This window comes from Leuciscus leuciscus (genome assembly GCF_965113295.1).
Source record: "Leuciscus leuciscus genome assembly, chromosome: 20".
In the NCBI taxonomy this organism is placed as follows: domain Eukaryota; kingdom Metazoa; phylum Chordata; class Actinopteri; order Cypriniformes; family Leuciscidae; genus Leuciscus; species Leuciscus leuciscus.
Window position 1 is genome coordinate 2,499,512 of NC_138744.1, and position 25,880 is coordinate 2,525,391.

A 25,880-nucleotide genomic window follows, 5' to 3' on the forward strand; every position below is an offset into this window, starting at 1 on the left:
CAGTTGTGCTTTTCTCAAAGACAGAAGTAAAATCATTTGTGCTTGATCTGTGTGGAGGGTAAAATGGATGAGGTAAAAACCGGTTCATTGCGGATGGACGTTGAGGAACTGTGTCATGACATGGATCGTTTGGATAGTAAATTAAATGCTGAGCTGAACAGATTTACATCAACCGATGGTCTGATCAGTCATACCGGTAGGAAAGGAGCCATAATATTTAATATTGATGAAGAAATGTAAGATAACTTTGTTTGGTTGCTGATATAGTGCAGATTAGGGTATAATCATTACATAAAACAAACTATTAAAAACATTTCTGTTCATGACAAAATTAACATGAAAAATAAAAAATTAAATCTTATTCAAAATATGAATAAAACTGCATGAATACTTGAATAGATCATGAAGCCATACTGTAAATATATAGTGCATATCATGAAGCCCCCTTTATAAGTCACATATTTGTAATCTCTCCTACACCCAGTCCAGACTTTGAATTTGCTATTTTTATTGTAAAGACTGAATTTTATTGTGACTGTAATCGAAGTCTCTTTAAGTGCTGTATATAAAGTGTTTGCTGTAATTTAGGCAGGAGATTGACTCTTGAGTGGAACGCCACAGTGGATGAGAGCAGATTCAGTGATGAGCTTTTGAAAAGAGCCCAGAAGACGTCCTCACCCGTCAATCTTCTGCACACACTGTCAGCTGTCAATCATGAGGAGGTGCTCCGTCACACACCACACACTCAGAGGTGTGCAACCTTCATTCACACCAGGGTTACTATTCAAAAACATGTCCGTTACTTCAGCTCAAATCAAATCAAATTGTAACACTTTACAATAAGGTCTCATTTGTTAATGCATTAACTAACGATAACAAATATATACAGCATTTATTTTCATGTTAGTTCACCGTGCATTCATTAATGTCAACAGATACAACTTTTGATCTTAGAAAAAGTGCTAGTAAGTGTTGAGAAGATTAACATTAACTAAGATTAATAAATGCAGTAGAACTAATGGAACCTTATTGTAAATGTTACCAATGAAATATGCATGAAAACATTTATTTCAGTTAGTTGCAGAGGCAACATTTAGTTTAGCTTTAATGTACTAAAATACCTAAAACTTAAATAAAAATGAATAAAACCTAGAAGAGTTTTGAGCTCAAAAAGAAATAATACAACTTCGTACCATTTATTAAATTTTTGTAAAGATATGTATAGACAGTTTATATTTGTCTACAAACTAGTTTCATGCACGATATCACTTCCAATTGAGCTATTTTACTATTATAGTTTTTGTTAATATTTTGAATTAGCTTTTATTCTTGTATTTTCTTAGTTTTTATTTCTGTTTAATTTAATAAACTTAAACTTATTTTAGTTAGTTGCCAAACCGCCTAATGTATGTATGTATATACGAGTTGGTCAGTGAAACTGAAACACCTGGTTTTAGATCACAATAGTTTATTAGTATGGTGAGGGCCTCATTTTACAGCCAATCCAGCATCAGCTCATTTTGGGAATGACAGATAGAAGTCCTTCACAGAGACCAGAGGGATTTTAAGTAATTTCTCTTCCAGAACAGTCTCAGAAAAAAAGGTTCAAAAGCTGTCAACTGTGGCCGTACCTTTAAGACATATTAGTCCCTCAAGGGTACATATTGGTACCAAAAGTATGCATATTAGTACCCTTTTGAAGGGTTCTGTCCCAGTGACAGCTTTTATACCTTTTTTTCTGCGAGAACGTGTGATGCTGGTGGAGGAAAACATTTCCTGACTCGCTCCTCCAAAACACCTCAATAATCTTCAGATCTGGTGACAGTGCAGACCATGGGAGATGTTCAACTTCACTTTCATCTTCATCATACCCTTCTGTCTCCAGTCTTGCAGTGTGTATTATCATGCTGATACACGGTTTGAACATCCGGTGTTCATGATCCTCCAGAATGGTTCGGTAGTCCTCGGCAGTGACGTGTCCATCAAACACAGTCAGGCTTGTCATGATATTGCAGCTCAAACCATCACTGATCCACCCGTGCTTCACTCTGGGGTGCAAAAGTCCGGGTGTTCAGACTCTTTAGGGTTTCTCCACACCGTAACTCAAAGATAATGAAGGTGTTCATCAGAGAACAATACGTGCTTCACATTGTCCACAGCCCAGGGGCAGTGAGTTGGGAAGCTGTGGTTTCATGTGTTTTGGATATAATCCGGGTTAGTACCTGGACATCCCTGTCAGAAGCTTCCTCTTGCGTCGACAGTTACTCCTGTTGGATGTGGTCCGTCCTCTGTGGTTTAATGCCGACATTACCCTGGATATTATACCTCTCGATACACAAAGACTTGCTGTCCTGATCACAGATGAACCAGCGACACATGCACCAACAATCTGTCCTCTTTTGAACTCTGAAATGTCTCCCATTATGTTGTGCGGATTGCAATAGTTTATGTACAGCTGCGCTATTGCTCTGCTATTCAACCTTCACACTCATCTCTTACTGATGAATGTAAGTCAGTGGAGATACACACACATATATATATAGGCGTGAAACCTACAACACTATATTGGCCAGTGTTTCAGTTTCATTCTGTAACCCATGCATGTATACTTTCTTCAGCTTTGTGTAAAATGTTAATAATAACCCTGGCACACAATTTAAACTGCAAACAACTCTGAGCAAACAATGGGTTTGTTTAGCTGCTCCTCATCTGGTCTTGTGTGTACTGATGGTTTACCTGATCTATTCCTGCAGATCACAGCAGGTTACTGGGTGAAACTGCCTTCCAGCTGGACCGTCGAATCCTCTCACATGTTTTCCAGGAACAGTCTAGACTGTATGGATTCACCGTGCAGGACATACGAGATAAAATAGAGCAGGTGAGCAGGACATGATATTGAGACACATGTACAATCGACTATAATAAGAAGTTAATTAGCTTCTTTAATTTTCAAGAATATTAAATTCAGACTGTCACATATATTTATTTAGTGCTGCATGCAATGGTAAAATGCAGTCATCATGACTTTAAAGCTGAAATGTGTAATTTTGTGACTCTCAAAATTCTTTTTCTCAGTTTAATATGCAGAGACAATGTATGTAATTGTTAAGTGTTTGCTGGCTGTAGATTCAGACATGAGCCTGTGGGATGTTTTGACATGTATTTGCTGTGTCTCATTCAATATTTAACATCAGGTCTCCATTCACCCCCTGACTGGGATTCTGGATGAAGCTTATAAGTTCCAGCTGTTGGAGAGACACACAGAGATCATGAACAGGCTTCATACCCTGGGCTATAACATGTGTCTACACCCTCCCTTCAGCGAGATCATTGTCAACACCTACGGGATCCTGAAGGAGACGTCTGGTGCCCAGGAACGGGCCTACTCCAACCCTGAGTTTTTGCACAGGGTGATTGTTGAAACTGCGCCGTCCAGGTTGCTGAAGGATCTTCTGCTGCTGCTCAGCTGCTTGCGTTTCATGGCACGACTGGATGGACGGAGTCTGTTCCTGTGGTAGAAACTTCTCAATCCACATGTCCCGTCCTACTTTGCTCCTTTCTGGAAATAAACAACCTAGAAATGCGAGAAAACACTGAGTCTGGAGGTGAATGGAAAGATAACATGTTTGAATGTGTATGTTAGATCGGCAGGACGAATCATTTAACATAAGCTGGATGGGGGACGACTAAGTTTAAGCTAAAAAAATTGCCTATATAAACAAGGTATTTCAAGGTAGCCTATTTGCTCGGTCCCTTCTTTGCAACTGTTAAAATGAGAAAATGTACATTCAAGCTTGGACATGTCAACATACAGCCTGTAGGTATATTGTAAAGCAGTAACACCAACATATTCCCAAACATTCCCCTAAAAAATAAGCCAGTTTCAGCAGAAGGGCTTTGCGGAAGTGCGCGCACACACGGGGATGTGGACGGGCGCGCGCATGACCTACTATACTGTATGCGTGCGTGTAGAAACCGCTGGAGGAACACGAGCAGCAGAGAGACTGATGAGTCGGATTCACTGAATCAGAAAGGTGTCCAATACACGGACTGGCCGCAACATCAGCTCATGTTCAAAGCAAAGCCTGTCGCGCGCCACAAACAGAGTCAGGTAAGACAGGTAAACTTTACCAGCTCGCGACTGCTGCCATTTCCGCCCTGCTAACCGGGATCTGGTCACCAGTGGCACGTGACTGTTGGTAGATTACAGAAAGCCGTAGCAGGGTTTAGACGGGAGAGGGAGAGAGAGAAAATAATCATAATATGATAATTTCGCGCAGATGCATGCATGATGACTTCAGCACACGTGTGGAGTTCATCTCGCATGAGATCCGGTGCATGTTTCGACCTGTTCCCTGCAGTGCAATTTTACATGCATCTGATTTCATTATTCGTGCATTAGATCATATCAGTGTCGTAAATGCTCTCGATCGATAAATCAATAGGTATTAATCCAGTTGAGTAAGCGGTCAACAGAAGATCCCTGCTACTGTAAGTTTCTAATCTCTAGTGCATTATTGGCTCCTGAATAGCAAACTGTTTCTGCAGTACATACTCACCAATTAACCAGGGCTGGTGGCAGAAGTGCACTATGATCCTCTGATGTTTATCTCTTATACATGTCATAGTATCCTGTTGTTGTTATTGGTAGTGCTGTTTTGCTGACAACATTTGTATTATGGGTGAGTTCCCCCATTCAGAAACCCTATGACTCGGACATATCCCATGATACCTGGGTGATATTAGATACAGGCAGTTGTGAAATGTCGAGCAATTGAAGAAACACAATTCTGGAGCAGAAGGAGGTGTTTTTGTTTTTTTGCATTATACATTTGTTTTTACATTTAACGCCAAGGTCATGGGTTCCATTCCCTGGAAATGTATGCATGTCTGCTAAATGCGTAAATGTAAAATAGCCTATGTATTACCCACAATTTGGAAAAAACAAACCACCAGTTGAGAACTGAAACATTTCATTGAACGTAAAGGAAAATAAATTCTAACCAAAGGTTATGAAAGCTTGTTCCTCCTGTTCAACAGGCTGCATGGAGATTATTGTGTTTGACAAAGAAGCCATTCACAGAACAAATGCATTGAAAAGAAAAGGGATTGTCAAAAGCCATCCACTAACTGACTAGGTGTATAGAAATGTTGTCAACTTCTCTGAAAGCATTTTAGCTTTAGACTAGTCAGTCGCAGCGTGTTGTTCAAGCCAGTGTTATCTTAGTTTTTATAAACATTTAGAATATTTACTATTATTCTAACATGGGAAATAGTCTGTGTCTGAAGTTTTGACTGCTGTGTGAAAGGGTTATTTTAGTATCAATGAGATGCTGTTTTTGATATTTGAATATTCAAATATTTTATTCACATTTTCCATTTTCTATTTTAGTTCAAGTTTTATTCATTTTTATTTGTCCTTTCGTCATTTTTTAAATGTCTTTATTTTTTAGTGTAAGTAATTTTAGTAAACTTAACTAAACTAAACAACAAGAAATGCTTGTTGGCAGCTATAGCTGAAATAAAATAAGTTTTTTTATATTTTATTTTAGTTAACGTTTATTTTATTTCAATTAACTTTTTTTTTTTTATGGTTTTAGATAGAGGAATAGTTACACTAAAATGGAAATTATCCCATCATTTACTCACCCTCAAGCCGTCCTGGGTGTATATGACTTTCATGATTCTTTCAGCCAAACACAATCAGAGTTATATTAAATAAAATCCTGGCTCTTCCCAGCTTTGTAATGGCTTTGAATAGTGCCCGAGTTTTTTAAGAAAGTTTTTCGTAAGAAATATATCCATATTTAAAACTTTATAAACTATAATCGCTATAGTTTAATAATTGCTAATTATTAAATATTATTATTAAATAATTATTACATATATTAAGCTAATTGGCTTGCTTAGTTGGGGACATTTAATATTCAACAATATTAGTGATCTGTCTTACTTAAAGGGTTAGTTCACCCAAAAATGAAAACTCTCTCAGTAATTACTCACCCTCATGTTGTTCAACCCCGTAAGACCTTCGTTCATCTTCGGAACACAAATTAAGATATTTTTTATTAAATCTGAGAGCTGTCTCACTCCTCCATAGGCTTCTAAGACACTATAACTTGCTGGCCCAGAAAATGTATTAAAGACATCGTTAATATAGTCCAAGTGACTCCAGTGGCTCAATCTTAAGCTTATAAAGCGACAAGAATACTTGCGTCAGCCAATAGTGAGCCTACGTGTGACGTACAACACAGACGCGCTGCGCTAAAACACTATGTGAAAAGACTCGAGGCCCAGAGAGAAGGAAATGAATAGTGGAATAAAGTCGTTATTTTTGTTTGTTTTTGTGCACAAAAAGTATTCTCGTCGCTTTATAAACTTAAGATTGAGCCACTGGAGTCACTTGGACTATATTAACGATGTCTTTAATACATTTTCTGGGCCAGCAAGTTATAGTGTCTTAGAAGCCTATGGAGGAGTGAGACAGCTCTCAGATTTAATCAAAAATATCTTAATTTGTGTTCCGAAGATGAACAAAGGTCTTACGGGGTTGGAACAACATGAGGGTGAGTAATTACTGACAGAATTGTCATTTTTGGGTGAACTAACCCTTTAAGGTTGACGATAACGCAATTTTCTTCTAGAAACAAACTTTGTTGTATTATTTACATGTTATCACTGTGAACCTGTTTGATACAATATGTATTGTAAATAAAAAATTGTTGACTTGACTTAACTATAACCACTGGCTACTGGCAACATCCGTATATATTTGGGTGAACTATTCCTTCAACAATAATAACCCTGGTTCATACAATCCACTGACTAGTTGATTTGGTAAATATATAGCTTTTCACTTTCCAAACATTTTAACATTTTCACCTTATTTGTAATTTTGCCACAGAGTCCGAGTGGTTATGTGGACGATCTGAGATGAGAAGGCTTCTTTCCGAGGCGTGCGGCGCTGAGGCATGTCTTTAAGAGAGTCGCCTTTCCCCAACTGTTTTCTGGAAGGTCTCCATGCTGTAGGATGGAGTCTCATCTTCCCGTGTTTCTGGTTCCTGGACCGTCTCCTCGCCGTCTGCGTCTCCACCAGTCTGGAGCGCGTGCTGAGGCGCGAACAGGAGTGCTACCTCCACCCGCTTAAGCTCGTCTTCGGCTCCGTCCTGTTCTTCATCCTGTTTATACTTTCCACACCATTCGCCCTCCTGGGATTCGTATTATGGGCTCCACTCCAGGCCGTACGCCGGCCGTTCTCGTACCGCCATCAGGTGCAGATCCTTCACACGGAGGATCGTAATTCTAGATGGGAGGAGACGAAGAAGGTCAGTTTTGGGTTTCTGACGGGAAACCTGTGCCTGTTGCCCGACGGCGTAGCGCGCTTCAACAACCTCGGGCATACGCAACAGCGCGCGTCAATCATCGGGAAAAGCATCGTGCAGGGTGTCACTCGCCCGCACATCCGTATCTTCGTAGATTCTCCGAGTAGCTGCGGCACCATTACCCCTTCCAGCAGTTTGATGCCGCAACCGACCCCGTCCTCGTACGGATCTGTAGACTTTTCCATCACAGGTCAGAAGGACGGGACCGAAGCGGATGAAACCAATGGCCCAAACCAGCAGCTTCCCAAACCCAACTGCAACCAGAACTCCAAGCAGCACAAGCATCCGCCTCGTTCCTTAAGAGACGGCGACATGCTGATGGAAGTGTCCTCTTTGTGCCCGTCCTCGGTGGATATAGTTTGCCTCCAGGAGGTTTTCGATAAGAGAGCCGCTCTGAAGCTCGCACAGGCTCTCGGGTCGCTCTATGAACATGTTCTCTATGACGTTGGCGTGTACGCCTGCCAGCCTGCTGGAACGTGCTCCTCTTTCAAGTTTTTCAACAGTGGTTTGTTCCTGGCCAGTCGCTATCCCGTGATGGAGGCTCAGTACCGCTGCTTTCCGAACAGCCGAGGAGAGGACGCGCTGGCTGCCAAAGGCCTGCTGGCTGTAAAGGTACAGCATTCAGTTTAATATTGATGCTGATCCACAAGGTTTTATATATATATATAGGTTTGGAAATGAAACACCCCGGTAAACTCACAGCAAAGTTATTTTCCGTTCTTCGCTTAGGGGTAAAAAGAAGTTCAAAATACCTGAGCAGCGCTATCCCAGCTAACTGGGAACGTTCTCAGAGTTTTGGCTAATGTTTTGGCAAGGTTCTCTCAAAGTTATGAACAAACGTTACTGGAAGAACTGTATGTATTGTAGTCAATGGCGAGAGACAACTTATCTTTTTATTCCGTCTGAACTGTGCCCTGAATTACACATATGATGTTTGTCAATTTAAAAGATAATTATGAAAGTCAAGAAAGTCGCAGTTTGTCATAAAACAGAAGAGTAACATTTAGTTTTATGTGAAAATCGCTCATTGAACTACATCTCTCGTCTCGCACTATGTCCGTATGTGTGCAGTCTGGTACAAAACACTCAGGCATGACGGCGTAACGTTACGATTATAACGTAAGACTATAGAGAAAATGACAGACGTTAGCTTCAGTAAAGTGAGCTTCATTCATTGAGAGAAAAGGTATGACGTCACATGTGCACCTTTTGGGTTTGTAGTCTTTGTAATTACGTATTTTCACAGTATTATACCTCAACAGTTTTACATCAAACTGCGACTTTCTTGACTTTAAAATATATATTTTAAATTGACAAACATTATATGTGTAATTCAGGGCACAATTCAAACGAGATCAAAATATTTGATGTCTCTCGCCATTGACTTCCATACAATATTTTTCCGAAATAAGGTCCCATGGTGGTCCACCGGAAGGGGAGGGACTTAAGCTCTCTATGGTAGTTCGAAAGTGTTTACCAACACTTAGTTAGTTAGTTAGTTTGGAATTTGTTTCGAACTCCCGAAACAAACTTAATTTTGGCCTGATTTTGTTCAAAATTATGTGACACCAGTTTGTTCTTCTATTTTGCTTGAAGTATATCGGGGCCTTAAACTAACTATACTAAAAAGTGTGCCTAAACCAAATTATTTTCTCACAAGGTGGAGATAGGGTTACAAAAAGGGGAAAAGAAAATGGTTGGGTACATTAACTGCACGCATCTGCACGCTCCTGAAGGCAAGTGTGTTGTTATTGTTATGATGCATCTACAGAAATAGTTCACCTATAAAATTAATGTTTGTGTTTCTTTATTCACCGTCATGTCGTTCCAAACCTGTATGCTGTTATTTTCTTGAGCAGGGAGTTATCTTGAGTTATTCTCAGGGATTCTTAAACTGTTTTTTGTCAGCCTAACTTCTTTGAGTTTAAATATTTACTTGAAGTCTCCCTGAGATTTTATAATAATATTTCAACATTAATTACTCGTGTTTACAGTTCCCTGATGTCGGTTAATGCTTACAGTACATGCAGATAAACAAATAAGATATTTCATATTTTTTGTGTTTTATTTTGATTGTTTTTTTTTTATTTTTATTTTTTTATGATTTATTTATTTATTTATAAAACAATAAAAAAAAATATTTTTATGATTGTATTAATTACTTTTGATCAACTCACAAACCCTGACATTCGATAACTGTTCATAGTGACTATATCTGCTCCAAAAAGGATAAAAACTCCATTAAAGTGCCATAAAAGCATCATAACCGTAGTCCATCTATCCATATAACTTGTCTTTTATATTACGAGTCATAGGATAGCTTTATATAAAAAATGAAATCACTTGCACCAAAGCACTCAGATCTCAAATACAGGTTTGGAACAAAACAAGGATGAATAAATAATGACAAAATAAAATGTTTTGGATATTTTGTGTAATGTAATCCAATTCAATTGTCTAGAATCCCATTGGTCAAGACGGATTGTTTTTTGCATAATTAAGTATTATTGTTTTGCCGTCAGTTTGAATCATGTACAAATTATAATTGCACAACTAATAATTGCACAAATATGTATAATAAAATGCTTTGAAGCACATCAGATATTAAGAGATTTCTGGTGTTTGATCAGGGGAAGGAGAGATACGCTTTGAGCAGCTTAACATGTTGACCAAATGGATCAGCGAGTTTCAAGCGGTGACCAGGCGAGAAGATGAAATGGTGATGTTTGACGTGCTTTGTGGGGATTTTAACTTCGACAACTGCTCCCCTGGTATGTACTGAACAACACACCACACACTGTACGTCTCGATTAAAGATCAATATTTATGCAAAGGAAGTTCAGAAAAAAAAGTGCCTCATTCAATCAGCGTTTTCATGTGTCTTTCACATGTTTTTACTAGATGACAGGTTGGAGCAAAGCCATAGTGTGTTTGAGGAATATACAGACCCCTGCAGAGCTGGACCCGGGAAAGAGAAGCCCTGGGTCATCGGTAACACTCTCGTTTGCTTCTTAGGCCCTGTTTACACCTGGTATTGAGATGCGTTTTGGTCGATCGGATCACAAGTAGACGAGAGACACATACCCGTTTACACCTGGTGTTTTAATCCGTCTCTTTTGTCCACTTTCAACCACTTCTGTCCTGATTTCTCAGAGGAGACGGTCTATGTATGTTGATTTCTTTGAGGAAACAGTCTATGGATGGGTAAATGTCTGGACTAAATAAGCTCAAGCAACTTAGATATGAACACACACAGAGACAAAACATACTGAGCATCAGCTTTCTTTTCTGCTCTGACAGACACAAGACCAGCCGAACGCTGTGAGTGTGTGTTAGGAATCAGGGATGGTGAGAGAACATTGTGCTTGGTATGTTTTTCCATCTTCAAACCAAATGTGGATCTTCAGCCGACAAAGTTTAAATCCCGTCTTACTAGAGCGCTTCTCATAATGTTCAGGCATTAGATCAGGAGGCGGAGAGAAGACGTCTTTTGTGGCTGTTCGAACACATTGAGCGTTTACACTACGACAGCAAATCCGGTCTAATGCGTTTTCAACTACATCTGGAAGTGGTCGAAAGTGGACAAGCTCAAAACGTTTCACACCCCGTTTACACCTGTATTTAGAGGCGTCCACTTGTGATCCGATCGATCAAAACTCATATTAATACCAGCACACGCTTTGTGAAACGAACGCACATTTTGGAGTGGAAAGTTGCCGTTTCGGATATTCTGTGGTTAAATAATAACTTTTTTTTATTTTATTTTTTTATTCCACTTTAATTTGGGTATTACTATTAGGATGTTGTTTCTTTTCATTCTTTATTGTATGCATTTGTATTATATAGTTATAGTTTTGCATGAATAATTTTTTTAAAAGTGTACAAATTATTATATTTTGTGAAATTCCAAATGAAAATATTTAAACACGAAAACTTGTGGTTTTATTTGTAGGAACCCTGTTGGAACAGCCAACACTCTATAATGAGAACATGAGGACTCCAGACAACCTGCAGCGGTGAGATATGGATATATATACACTTGAAATATACAGTACAGGCCAAAAGTTTGGACACATTACTATTTTTAATGTTTTTGAAAGAAGTTTCTTCTGCTCATCAAGCCTGCATTTATTTGATCAAAAATACAGAAAAAAATTTGAATATTGAGATATATTATTACAATTTAAAATAATTGTTTTTCAATTTATTATACTTTAAATTATCATTTATTTCTGTGATGCAAAGCTGAATTTTCAGGATCATTACTCCAGTCTATCACATGATCCTTTAGAAATCATTGTAATATGATGATTCATTATCAAAGTTGGAAACAGTTCTGCTGCTTAATATTTTTGCATAACCTGTGATACTTTTTTAGGATAGTTTGATGAATAAAAAAAATAAAAAAGAAGCAAAATGTTTTAAAAATAGAAATCTTCTGTAACAACAATATACACTACTGGTCAGTCATTTGGGGTCAGTCATTTTTTTTCTTTCTTTTTTTGAAATAAATCTATACTTTTATTCAGCAAGGATGTGTTAAATTGATAAAAAGTGATAGTAAAGAAGATTTATATTATTAGAAAATATTTTTTTATTTTGAATAAATGCAGTTCTTTTTAACCTTTTATTCATCAAATATATTAGACAGCAGAACTGTGTCCACCAACACTCATAATAAATCAGAATATTAGAATGATTTCTAAAGGATCATGTGATAGACTGGAGTAATGATCCTGAAAATTCAGCTTTGCATCACAGAAATAAATGATAATTTAAAGTATAATAAATTGAAAACCAATTATTTTAAATTGTAATAATATATCACAATATTAAAAAAAAAATCTGTATTTTTTATCAAAGAAATGCAGGCTTGATGAGCAGAAGAAACCTCTTTCAAAAACATTAAAAATAGTAATGTCTCCAAACTTTTGGCCTGTACTGTACATGAAATGAAGCATAGCATAGACAAATCTGCATAGTTTGAGCAGGTTTTGATTCAGTCTAATCCTTGATCTTCTCTGTAGAACTTTGGAAAGTGAAGAACTGCGCAAGGACTATTTATCTCCCCCGGTGCCGGTCGACGGCGTTCCTCTGGTTTATCCTGAGCCGGATCAGCCCTGGGTGGGTCGGCGGATCGATTACCTTCTGTATCGAGAGAGCTCCGTCGCCAGTCACTGCAAAACGGTGCGTTTCCTGCTAAGAATGACATGTTTGTGCTTCAGTGTTTAATAGACCTTATTCACAGCAGCGCCATCTTTGATTTTTAATGGGAATGAAAGCAAGGCCGTGAGGGACAGACATGCATCTCTTCAATGGGCTGTACTGTTATTTAATGTGTTTTTGGATTGTTCTGCTCATGAAACACTGGAAAAATATCTTTCCAAGAAATTTCAGTTGACAAAAAAACTCCCGACAATATAAGATGTGGAAAATTGAAAGTAATCTAGGAGCTTTATCCAGCTTTTTACAGCGGATGCCATAGGAAACACGGTAAGTCTATCCCTCACAGCCTCACTTTTATACCTGTCATGGCGCTGCTCTGAATAAGGTCTAAACATTTGCGGTAAAAATGTACTTTAGGAAAAAAATATGTTATTAAGTTTTTAAATCTTTGTCTTTTTCCCATGTGTAGGTTGTGGAAGAGTTCACGTACGTGACTCAGCTGGCTGGACTGACGGACCACATTCCTGTGGGCTTTAGACTCTCTGTGTCTCTGGATTCAGAAGATATCAGCCCATGTGTGCTTTCTAGTGGACCAGACTGCTGACACTTTAAAATATATACAAGTAAAGTAATGAATGCTTTAGAGGAATAGTTCAGCAAAAAAAAAATTATTATTCACCCTCATATGGGTTTGGAATAACATTGCCTATCATTTTTAAATGCTTGACATGTGGAGAAAACACCAAATATCACTATATGAATCACTAATTTGAACAAAGCAATAGTTCTGACACTCTGTCACTCTTTCCTATGCATATCCTCTCTGTACAGTGCCAGTAATGTGGATAGATATGACACAGTTTAATTTCTGTTTAGTTTTTTTTATGACACTTTTTCATGACAACACAGAAATTATATTGGAAATATATTTTAATAAAAAGTAGATTTTTTTTTTTTATATCATGCGTCTCTTGACACTTTTTTTCTGAGGTGTTTCTCTCTGACAAGAGATATTATTGTAATATGAGCATATCAGTTTTCTGAGAATTGAGGCTTTTAACTCAGATCTAATCTAGATCAATCCTGATGATTTACATGACCTACTTTTATTTTCATTTAAAAAAAATGTATACCTTGAAATGCAATGCAAGTCACTTTGGATAAAAGTTTTTTGCCAAATGCTTATTCGGTTTAAATACCACAGTATTTAGTGTAATACCGATGAGACCACAGTGTAATAGTATGTATCAAAGCACCACAGTATTATCATCTGCTAGTATCCATGTACCTGTACTTTCTTGTAAGAACATGTTTGAATTTTTTTATTTAAAATCTAGAGTTTACAAATATATGAACACTCACAAATATAATGTTTTTTTATTATTATTATTTTATTGCTGTAATGCATATCTTAATTATGACATATTATTTTATTTATATTAGTGCTGTCAAATTGATCGCATCTAACATAAAAGTTTGTGGTTGTAATATATATATATATATATATATATATATATGATATATAATCGATTCGATTTGACAGCACTACTTTTTTGTCATAATTATGGGATAAAAAGTTAGCCTACTTATACATTTTAAACATAAACAAACATAAAACGGTGTTAAATAAAATATCAACATACTGTACGTTATTTTAAAAGGTTGTTTTTGTTTTGCTTTTACTTTTATTTTGAAACAACTTCCGCCTGGTGTTTCACCAGAGGCGTGAATTCTGGCTTCACTTTCACAGTTATGGCGGCGTCGGAAGAGGCGACGTATTTCGTTGTAAACAACATCCCTGCCCGGCTCCGATCCGCAGACCTGAGGAACTATTTCAGCCAGTTTATAGAAAGTAAAGGGTTCGTGTGTTTCCATTATCGCCATCGCCCGGAGGTTCGTGTGCAGTTCCCAGCGGCAGATGCTGGAGTCAGCGAGCGGACGGAGGGTTCCGACGGGCCTGGTGGGACACCCCCGGGTTTGTGTTGTTGTGTGGTGTCGGTTCGCTCACAGGAATCCGACAGATTCATGAAGATGTATTCAGGGAACCAGTGGATCGACTCTAAGGGAAACTGCCTGCGGAGAAAATGTTTGATTCGGAGAGTTAAAGTGTCAGAGGAGGCCGGTGGGTGACCTTTCAAAATAAAAGTTCAACCATATTAATACGATGTTTTGGATTGTTCAACCAGTGTTCAAATGTATACTTTTCACTGGCCCTAACACACACACACAAATTATAAAATTCACTTTTTTTTATAATTTAAGATTTATCAGTTAATGTTTATAATTAAATGTGAAAGTAATAAATTAAGATTGACCAAATATTTACAATATTTTATATTTGGGTCAGTGACATATGTACCATAAAAAAGTGTTTTTTCAAAAATTTCAAATAACAGGCATAAAAATGGTTGACTTTTGTTCTACTAACTCTCATCTTTATAGAAACATATGTTGTTTCAAAATTTTCAATTGGAATCAGAATTTATGTGACAATTTGTTGTATTAGTGCGTACAATCGTCATATGGTGTGACATGAAAATAATTGTATATAAACTGAAAATGGATTATACCTTTCTAAAGTTACTCACTTTATTAAAGTCATTTATCATAACTAAACTGTGATCCATTATAGTTTTGTGAAAATAAAATAAATTGTGTATTATTTTCTAAAACATTGCTCAATGTGAGACCTATGCCGTCGGTCTTTCAACATATTTTCTATTTATTGTGACAAACCTTGCTAGAAAATTATAAAAATATTTGTGACTCTTGCTGATACTATTTTCTATGTATTCCATGAACATTTTCAGGTTTTATCATTAATAAAGGTATGTTATTTTCACAATTTGGAATGTCACACCAAATGATATAGTGTCACACCATATGATAATGTCGTCATGTGTCAATGCAAACCATGTGTTATCCTACTTATTGGTGAGTACTGATCACTCATATGGCAGGAAATATTTAACCACTCTTAAATGCTGGAAGGCAATATTCAAATTTTATTGATTTATTTTATATTTAACAATAAAACATTTTTTTTTATATATTGTATGAACCATATGAACCATATGTGGATAATTACAGCTTTTATGTGATGATGGACCCAAATAAATGTTTAAAAGGACAAAACATACATTGGACTTTGTTATTTATTGTTATATATGCAGGGAATTACAATTCATATCATATGGTGTGACAATCAAATCATATGGTGTGACAGGCAGACATGTCACACCATATGATAAAGTGTCACACCATGTGATGTTTTCTGCACTTAGCACAACCTTGAGTCTTGTAGCTACACATTAGCATACTAACAACATGCTAGCTATAACAAAGCAGCATAGATTTACATATAATTATGACAAAATAATAACATTTCTTTTGCATTTTTATAAAAAAATGTGTCACACCAAAAGACATCTGGAAGTGGGACTTTTGTCAGAGTGCCAACAAGATCTGATTTATTGTAAAAATAAAAATGATGACTCAACCTCAGGTTGAACAGTAGCAATAGGGACGTCCCGCGTGACGTCACGCCATTTGGAGCAGCCATCTTGACGGAATAGAAAATGCTAAACCGCTGGTGTTAATACAGCTCGTCGCGAAATATTCATCTATTTACCAACCTTTGCGGTGATGATTGAAAAATCCTTCCCCGCTGGCGTCCAAATCAAAGAGTTGCTGACCCATCCGGACTCGTGATACCGATAGCCTGCTAAGCTTTTGTATGCTTTTAATGAAGCTCCGGTGTAGCGTGATGGGAAGTGAATAAGGTAGCTGTAAATGTCACCGAACTCAATGTCAGGAAGTTTTTCTACACATTTAATGCCTGTAAAAAGAACTCGTGGTGCTTCATATCTATGATTCCTAATTATTTTATCTTCCTCTTGTATATTTCTTTTTATGATGACATGACGTGAAGAGTTAGCTGACGGCCGCTGCGCTAATAATAGATAGTGGCCAGTGACCGCGACACTTAAGTGTGTGAGAACAAATGAATAACATCAGTGCGAACCACGAAAATTTATTTATTTGGATTAAATTTTTAAATATTAAATTTTAATCATTCTGTGTCATTTTTCAATGTCTTTTCACTATTTACATGTTTATGCCCAAAATGCTATAATATTCAAAGTAGTTGACTGTCGTTCTCCTCTACCCTGTGTACATTATTGATTAAATAGCCTAACGTTAGCCTATTTAAAATCGTTACAGGCACCTCGCGAGCATTCATTCATTCAACTATTTTAAAAGACTGGAATGAACACCAGCACACACAAGCAATCTTTTTTTATAGTCAATTTAATAAAAAAATGTAACAACAGGTATGAAATGTCAGAAAGAGAAAAAAAAACTTAATGGCAAGACGAGCATAGACTGCTGCAGCTTAGTGGATAAATATATTTAGCCTATTTATTATTAAGATTGCACAGTTGGAAAGAAAATATATTTATAGGAACATTTCAGCAGGCTCAAGATAATTAATACAGTGACCATTATTCATTATTTTAATCAATTCGCAGCTATAAAACGTGATAATCCGCATTCTCATGTATGTGCGCTTGTGCAATAGTATTCCGTCAAAATGGCTGACACGCGGCTAGGGGTCACGTGACTGGGAGATCCCTATACACTGCTAGTTCTGTACAACATTGCTGAAGAAGGTCCTCTCCTTCCCAAGGGTGTCAAAACAGTTGCCCGTTCAAATATCCCAAAATAGTGTCACACCATATGATTTTGATTTGTGTGACAAAATCTTTTTGATTAGAACTGACTCAAAACATTATGCTTGGACTTTGAAAAGAGTAGGCTCACAAATAGACATCTGTATTATTTTTCTGTATTTTTTTGAGAATTTTTGCATTTATTTATTTTTGTTTTATTCAAGTTCTCACTTTGAGAAACAAGTCACACCATATGAGTTTTGTTATGTTTGGTTGAAAATTCTGAAAAAATGAGTGATGGACTGTTTTAATGTTGAATATGTTCACATAAAGCATAATGTTCTGCACAATATTGAGAAGGTTTTTGGCAAATATATTTTGTATTCATACATGTTTGACACTGAAGACAGCAAAACTGCCATGTCACGTCACCCACCCATTTACATTTAGATATTTTTCTAATTAAAATTAAGAAAATATAAATGTAATTTTTCACAAATTAAGATTTATCATTATATATTTGTTTATTTAAAAAAATGAAAATGTTAATTTATGAAAAAATGCATTTACATTATTTAAGATTTATTTTTTATATTTACATTTATAATTTTATATCTAACATTAAAAATATATTTTTTTTCCATAAATTAAGGTTTATTTTTTATCTTTACATTTATCATTTATTATGATTAAAATGATATATATAAATGTCATTTTTCATGTAATATTTACATTTATATATTTGATAATTAAAATGTAAAAAGGATAAATGTTTTAGATTAAAGGACAAGTTCGGTATTTTACACTTAAAGCCCTGTTTACAGATCGTATCTGATGAAATAGAACGGTTAAGATTAAAATTTGGACACATGCTGCTGTCCCGAGAATTTTAGGTTTATTTCGCTGCATGTTTCTATTGATTGTGAAGCTAGACATTGAAAATTGCAGATCAAGCGCATGGGGCGAAATGCTTTTTCTTGTTATGAATTGTATCCTATTTTCCGTTATTACAGTTGACTACGCGAAGTGATATGGAACTGTAATGCGGTCGAGACCTGCCTGGAACTACTTTAGCCGTGCGTTTCCCTGAAAATAATGCACACCTTAGAACGTTCGTCAACCAATCAGATTCAAGCATTCAACGGCCCTGTAGTATAAATATATATATATATGTGTGTGTGTGTGTGTATATATATATAGGCCTATATATATGTATATTTAATAATTCAAATAAAAAAAGTGAACATGAACCATCTGATGGTATTAAATTGCAAAGGGAAAATGGGAATTATTGATAAGGGTCAAGTGTCACATAGTTTGAAATGTCTCTTACAATCTGTCTGAAATGCTAGTGCTCAATGTAATACCCATCTGGTTGTTGCATGAGCAGATAATCTTCATATTTTATTTCTGTTTCTAGATCATAATTCATTCCCCTACAAGACAAAGATTGAGATGAGACGCCACTTTGCCCAATCAGAGCATTTCACCATGACTGACCTCAGGGGCCTTCCGGAGCTCAATCCGCCCTCCCTCATGCCATCGGGGAACGTCGGGACTCCTGTCACTGTTTTCCTTGAGCTCATTCAGTCCTGTCGCCTGCCGCCACGCCTCATCCGCAAGCTGGGTCTCATTTTTCCCAAGACGGGCTCAAATCGGCGCTACGGCAACGTGCCATACCTGTATTACAACAGCACAGTCGTGAGGTCTGCAGAGGAGAGCGTGTTCACTGCGGGAGGAGTGGAGATCTCGGGCCCCGGGGGCCTGGACACGCCCACAACCACACTAACAGGAGACCAGGACACGCCCACAACCACAACCACACTAACAGGAGACCAGGACACGCCCACAACCACACGAACAGGAGACCAGGACACGCCCACAACCACACAAACAGGAGACCAGGACACGCCCACAACCACACTAACAGGAGACCAGGACACGCCCACAACCACACGAACAGAAGACCAGGACACGCCCACAACCACACGAACAGGAGACCAGGACACGCCCACAACCACACAAACAGGAGACCAGGACACGCCCACAACCACACTAACAGGAGACCAGGACACGCCCACTTCACCTGTCAATCAAGAGTCACAGGAAGCAGGAAGTGAAGAGGAGCTGTCCGGCCCTGATGATGTGAGTTAGGGGTCATTTAATTAGACAAGTGATTTACATAAATAATAATTTTATTTAAATAAATATATATTAAATAAATACATCCATGAGTGAAGCACTGTGTTCATTTATACACATGCAACTCATAATACAGTATTTCAGCACCTCAGAATGGCTCTGTTTTATATTAATTTGCTGGCAACCCGCCAAAATAAAAGCTTAATGGTTTAATGTTTGAAAATGAAGAAATAAAGACTAAATATTAGTATTGTAATTTTTACAGTTGTACTATAAAAAAGTTATTTTTCTTAAATAACTTACTTTTTATTTTACAGTACAATGGTATTATAACAATATATTTCTTATTTTGTTTAATATTTTTATTTAATAATAGTCACAATAATAACTTCATCATTATTTTTTTTTATAGTCAGTCATATTGAATGGGTCAAAAACAGTGGGAATGTGGCCTGTGAAAACACAAGTAAAGAGATTATTATAATTTTTTAAACATTCTGGTTACTGAAAGACGGTTCTTGTCAAGTTTTTCCCAGTTCGTTCAGCCCTAAAAGGATTTTGCACTCAAAAAGTACAAAGCCATTTTATCAGGGATATTTATTTATTAGATTTCAGATTATATTTGTTTTCTACGCAGATGCAATTCCCATTTATTATAGAATAATTCAATCTTTCCATATAGAGCTATTCAAGTCATCTCGTGACAATTTCTATATTTTTTCTCATTGCAGAAAAACTAAATATTGCATTGTTGTTGTTTTTTACAATATCGTACAGTTATGTTAATTTATTTACAGGGACTTTGATTTGCTGATGAATGTTTTTGTGGCCAGATGAATAAGAAGTGCGTGTTGAATGTGTGGCTCTCCGCAGGACGATGACCGCTGTGAGGAGTGGGAGCGTCACGAGGCCCTCCACGATGATGTCACCAGCCAGGAGCGCTCCAAGGAGAGGCTCTATGAGGAGGAGATCGAGCTCAAGTGGGAGAAGGGCGGATCGGGCCTCGTCTTCTACACAGACGCTCAGTTCTGGCACGAGGAAGAAGGAGGTACCACTGGCAAACAGTTTTGGTTGATGAAATTTCCAGCCCAAGTTCTAATAAAATAGCTGAGTACGTCCAGTGTGTTATAATCTTAACTTTGTGAGATGTGCTGCGTCTGGAGCTGTATGAGTTCATATTGAAAGAATAAAGAGAGGAGCCCTGTTGACCCAGTAGATCAGATTTCAACTTGCCCTGACAAAATTTTCATTGACCTCGAAAAAAATAATAAATGTAATGTAAACCAAAAGAAAAAATGCATTTATATTTTTTATATTGTGTAATTTTCTTCATATATAAAATAAATACATCCATGAGTGAAGCACTGTGTTCATTTATACACATGCAACTCATAATACAGTATTTCAGCATCTCAGAATGGCTCTGTTTTATATTTATTTGCTGGCAACCCGCCAAAATAAAAGCTCAATTGTTTAATGTTTAATAAATGAAGAAATAAAGACTAAATATTAGTATTGTAATTATTACAGTTGTACTATAAAGTGGTTATAAAATAGTTAGATAAAATATGTAATATATTTTCCATAAATTAAGATTTTATGATTTTATATTTTCTTTTTTTTTATAATGAAAAAAAGGAAACAATTTATTTGTTTATTTTTTACAATGATCAAGTTGGTTTTCATTTTCTGCAATGCAATTATTCCTCATGTTGTATTTATTTGGCACTTTTTCTAATCAGGTTGCAGCATTGTGACGGTAACAGAAGTAACCTTTGCTGAAAACACTTTTGCTAAAACATTATGACCTGATTTTGAAATTTTGATCCTATTCTTACAGATTCGACCAACTAAGACTATCACAAGTTATTCTAGCATTTTTGACTAAACCTGATCTGTGTTAGTGAAATAGTTTAACCAAGCTGACAAGTTTAACAAGGCCATCCTTATAGTAAAGGAAAAGATGCTCGATGTGCATCATTATTGCCAGCACACATGCATTATTCAGTGTCATGTTGCTCATCTTTGATTTTTCACAGATTTCGATGAACAAACAGCAGACGACTGGGACGTGGACATGAGCGTCTATTATGACCAAGGTAAATCTTCGTGAATAGATCATTATGACTGCTTTGATTTAAGCCCAACGCAATTACAGACTGAGTTCTGTTTACATGACATCAAACACAATGCATTACTGTGAGTGTTTCTCCTCAGACGGCGGCGACATGGACTCCAGAGATTACGTGCGCATGCGCTCTGAAAGGAGACTTCGGGAGGGTCTGGACGGGCTGCCGGGGCGCCAACAAAAAATCGGCAACTTTGAGAGGTTTACAAAGGTTTGGATGTTTTTATAATCCACTGCTCAATAACTCACCAGTGTTGTCGGCGCCGATAGCCTCATGGGCAAGTGCGTCAACATGTAGCGCCGTTGTGCTTCAGGCAACCAGAGTTCGAGTCCCGGCTCGTGGACCTTTCCCGATCCCGTCCCCCCTCTCTCTCTCTCCCACCTCTGCTACTGTTCTATCCTAATAAAAAAGGCAAAAACGCCCAAAATAAATAAAATAACTCACAAGTGTAGACTAGTGATAGTTCTTCACTTGCCAATTTCAATGTTTAAAGGGATACTACACTTTTTTTGGAAATAGGCTCATTTTACAGCTCCCCCAGAGTTACACAGTGGAGTTTTACCGTTTTCGAATCCATTCAGCCGATCTCCGGGTCTGGCGGTACCACTTTTAGCATAGCTTAGCATAGATCATTGAATCGGACAGGACCATTAGCATCTCTCTGAAAAAAATGACCAAAGAGTTTCGATATTTTTCCTATTTAAAGGTGCCGTAGAATGGATTATTTTATTATTTTATAATGTTTCCTGGGGTGCCCTTATAATGTTAGTATGTTTTTTAGATCAAAATTGGTTATAATTTAGAAATAAAAGGCATATTTCCTAGCCTGATTTCATCTATTGATTTGAACACTCTGTTTGAAGGGGCGTGTCTGCTGTGAGACTTCAGTGTTGTTGCCCACTGCTGTGATTGGCTGACATGCTTGCATATGAAATACCTGGCATTATGTAGAGCTATCTGGAAAACTTTTACTATTACAGCTTTCATACGTTTTTACTATTACAGCTATCGGGATTAACGAATCATGAGAAGTTTTTTAAGTATTTAGATCTATTCCCATCACATAAAAGGTTGCATATGAGCATTGAGCAGATGACAGCCTGTTGATCGCGTGAATGAAGATCTTATCACTGCAACGCGATTTACTGATGCATAAACAGTGTTGAACGACTTTTGAGAGAAAGATTATCTGTCTGAACTTGAACAATTACACATCAGAAATTCACATAACCCACTGGTTCTTCAGAGGCACGGATGAAGGAGCTAAAAAATACTTTTGTGTTCATTTGTACATCCAAACACTGAGCAACTGCCATGCTTCGTTCGCTCGTTTGCAAGCCACGATGTCTCTCGAGGAAAAAAACAATATCGCGCTGGATCTAGATAACACAGTGTAAATTATCGTTAATAAAATCACTACTTACCGCTTGCGGGAATATAACGTTAGTTGAAATCGCCCCCTTCGTCCGTTTGAGACGCCGAGAGAAGCATGGCTGCTTGATATTGTTCCAGGTTAGAAAAACAGTCCGTGGTGAAATGGGCAGAGCAACTAACAACTTCGAATTAAACTGTAGCGGTATCCGATTATAGATAGATCTGCCATTTTCCCTATGATCCTCCTGCTTGTTTCTTCACCTGCAGAACTTCTGATGATTCGGCTGCGCAGTTCCGCCTGGCACTGAGCATGGGCTGGCATATGCAAATTTTTAGAGGCGTACATATTAATGATCCCGACTGTTGCGTCACAGTTGGTGTTATGTGGAGATTCGCCTGTTTTTCAGGGGTGTTTTTCAAAAACGAGATTTAAATAAGAAAGAGAAAACTATGGTGTTTGAGACTCACTGTATGTCATGTCCATGTACTGAACTCTTGTTATTTAACTATGCCAAGATAAATTCTATTTCACATTCTAGGGCACCTTTAGAACTTGACTCTTCTGTAGTTACATCATGAACTAAGACCGACGGAAAATGAACAGTTGCGATTTTCTAGGCTGATATGGCTAGGAACTATACTCTCATTCCTGTGTAATAATCAAGAAACTTTGCTGCTGTACCATGAGTCCAGCAGGCGTAATGATATGACACAGCGCCTGAAAATAGTCGACCCTATAGTCTACCGAGCTGGGGACTATTTTCAGGCACTGCGTCATATCATTACGCCTGCTGGAGTATCGAAACTCTTTGGTCATTTTTTTGAGAGAGATGCTAATGGTCTTGTCCGATTCAATGATCTATGCTAAGCTATGCTAAAAGTGGTACCGCCAGACCCGGAGATCGGCTGAATGGATTCGAAAACGGTAAAACTCCACTGTTTAACTCTGGGGGAGCTGTAAAATGAGCCTATTTCCAAAAAAACTGGAGTATCCCTTTAAAAGCATTCGTTACTTTTGTACCGTTAGTCGCACTTAGAATCGTGAAACATTTTAAAAAGGATCTGTGCTTAAAAGCTGTTGTGTGTTGTAGGGATTCGGCAGGCGTGTGATGGAGAAACAGGGCTGGAAGGACGGAGAAAGTCTCGGGAGCAGCCAGGTGGGAATAACGGATGCTTTAGAGAGCGAAGGACAGCATCCCAACTGTAAGAGAGGCTTTGGGTGAGTGTGGACTTCACTAATCTACGGCACCGCTTTCATTTGCTTCACACATGATATCCTGCGACTGTTCTTAATTCAGAATGGATCATACTTTATACATCTTTACTGATTTTTATGAAGTAAACAAAAGAATAACTTCTATATTGCTAGTAATATTTCAAGATGAACACTTTATTGAAGCAACGAAGGCTTACTTGATAAGTCCATACATTATTAATTTTGTACAAATGCAAGTATCAAATATGATCTATCAGGCTTTTGAGGAATGTTTTGTTTGTTCATCTCTCAATCATCATTGTATTGCAATATATGTTTTGAAATTTCAGAGCTTTGATCATAAAACTATGCATTTAAATATCATCTTTCTGAGACACATTATTGGCAGATAATGACTGATATTTATATGCATTTTATGTTAGTTGTCCGTTATAAAGATCTCATTGATTTACAATACAAGCTATCAGAATTTCATATTTTTTCTTAGTTTGGATCTTTGAATAAATAGGTGTTTTTTCCACTCCATAGTCTCACTCTATCATACTATATGATACTTATACTATATAATACTATATATTGTATTGTACTTAAAAAACACATATCCGAACTTCATAAAAGTCATGAAAATGTATTGGTCAAAAGGTGTAGGAAGTCTGTAAATTACTTATTTTTATCCACATTAGTAATATATCCTTTTATATCCTTAAAATAATTTCTACTCAACATTTTTGTGACTTACAGTAGACAACATTTAGGCTAAACTGATACATTAATTTATGACTAATGATTTGATTTCATATGTTTTGCAGGTACCATGGAGAGAAGCTCAGCTCATTCCTTCCGCTTAAGAAACCCAGAAAAGAATTTCATATATCAACAATTTATGATAAACCTAAAGAGATTGATAAAGGTGATGAACTCCTGCGGCGTCAACCGAGCACCAGCATGAAGCACAGACTCTGGCGGCCAGCGCACAGCACTGACTCCTCCAGATGACCGCTGTTTTCTAGTGATATTCAATAACATTTTATATTTATTGTCTGTCAAAGAGTGTTCTTACACAGAGCTGTAAATTATTTTTCTGTAATTTCTGTATTAAAAGTTTTCAAAGGAAAGAAACACACTTTGGTTTTGTCTGAATAATCTTTACACTGTTATGATGTGAATGTGCAGATCATCATCAACATCATTACATAGATGCAGTTGTATGAACAAATGTTAGATGTGTTACAGAAATGACCTTCTAAAGTATTAACAATGTAAGAAAATGTATGAAAAATCATTAATGCAATGTCAAATTTTATATAAAAAAAAATCCATATTTAGTTTTCTAACCATAATCATACACTCTCAAAATGATTATTAATAATCTTTATCGCTAGGTTCTAAAAGAAGTTCTAAATATTTAAAAATATATATAATAATGTGGTGGCAAACAAAATTCCATCACTGAATTAGAGACAAAAATTTCCAATTGTCTTTGATGGTTTTATTTTCTTTCAAGAAAAGTTCAGCAGTCACACAAAGCAAGAGTGTGACAGTGAAGGGAGGTCATCCTTCCTTTTGTATAGTATTGACTCCCAGAATGTTATCTTTGTAGGCCAAATTGATGGTATTTTCAACAATATGTGGAACATTCTTAGACTTGTTCATCATATTTTACCCTTGAGTGTTACGTACCAACACTCTTTACCAATCCAATACAACCCCATATTAGAATAAGGTTTGTTTGTGTTTGCTCTTTTACTGTCATATAATGGCCACACACATCTTAGAGATACAATTTCTTCCACAACTA

The 25,880-nt window shown here is 37.0% G+C and overlaps 4 protein-coding genes and 1 long non-coding RNA gene across 5 annotated transcripts in view; 4 read left to right on the forward strand and 1 right to left on the reverse strand.

The window, feature by feature from the left end:
- LOC309484484 (extracellular superoxide dismutase [Cu-Zn]-like) overlaps positions 1–25,880 on the reverse strand; it is a gene marked incomplete at its 5' end in the record, with an annotated part of 76,921 nt that overhangs the window by 49,294 nt on the left and 1,747 nt on the right. The window lies entirely within an intron of this gene.
- LOC309484610 (uncharacterized protein) lies at positions 64–3,657 on the forward strand (the record flags this gene model as incomplete). Its single annotated transcript, XM_082150934.1, has 6 exons — positions 64–136; positions 589–722; positions 1,886–2,053; positions 2,160–2,214; positions 2,742–2,878; positions 3,195–3,657. 6 exons carry the CDS (start codon positions 64–66, stop codon positions 3,516–3,518), a joined length of 891 nt encoding a protein of 296 aa, XP_082007060.1. The 3' UTR covers positions 3,519–3,657.
- Positions 3,955–13,506, forward strand: smpd5 (sphingomyelin phosphodiesterase 5). The gene is made up of 8 exons (XM_082150737.1): positions 3,955–4,111; positions 6,905–7,994; positions 9,043–9,118; positions 10,013–10,153; positions 10,284–10,373; positions 11,335–11,398; positions 12,410–12,569; positions 13,018–13,506. The coding sequence occupies exons 2-8, from the start codon at positions 6,972–6,974 to the stop codon at positions 13,150–13,152; spliced, it is 1,689 nt and encodes a 562-aa protein (XP_082006863.1). The 5' UTR covers positions 3,955–4,111; positions 6,905–6,971; the 3' UTR covers positions 13,153–13,506.
- On the forward strand, positions 14,091–25,205 carry gpatch3 (G patch domain containing 3). Its single transcript, XM_082150733.1, has 7 exons — positions 14,091–14,670; positions 18,642–19,366; positions 20,237–20,411; positions 21,403–21,462; positions 21,581–21,702; positions 23,958–24,085; positions 24,892–25,205. Exons 1-7 carry the CDS (start codon positions 14,301–14,303, stop codon positions 25,076–25,078), a joined length of 1,767 nt encoding a protein of 588 aa, XP_082006859.1. The 5' UTR covers positions 14,091–14,300; the 3' UTR covers positions 25,079–25,205.
- On the forward strand, positions 14,718–17,667 carry LOC309484557. The gene is made up of 2 exons (XR_014200920.1): positions 14,718–16,061; positions 17,180–17,667. It is a non-coding gene; the product is annotated as an uncharacterized lncRNA (long non-coding RNA).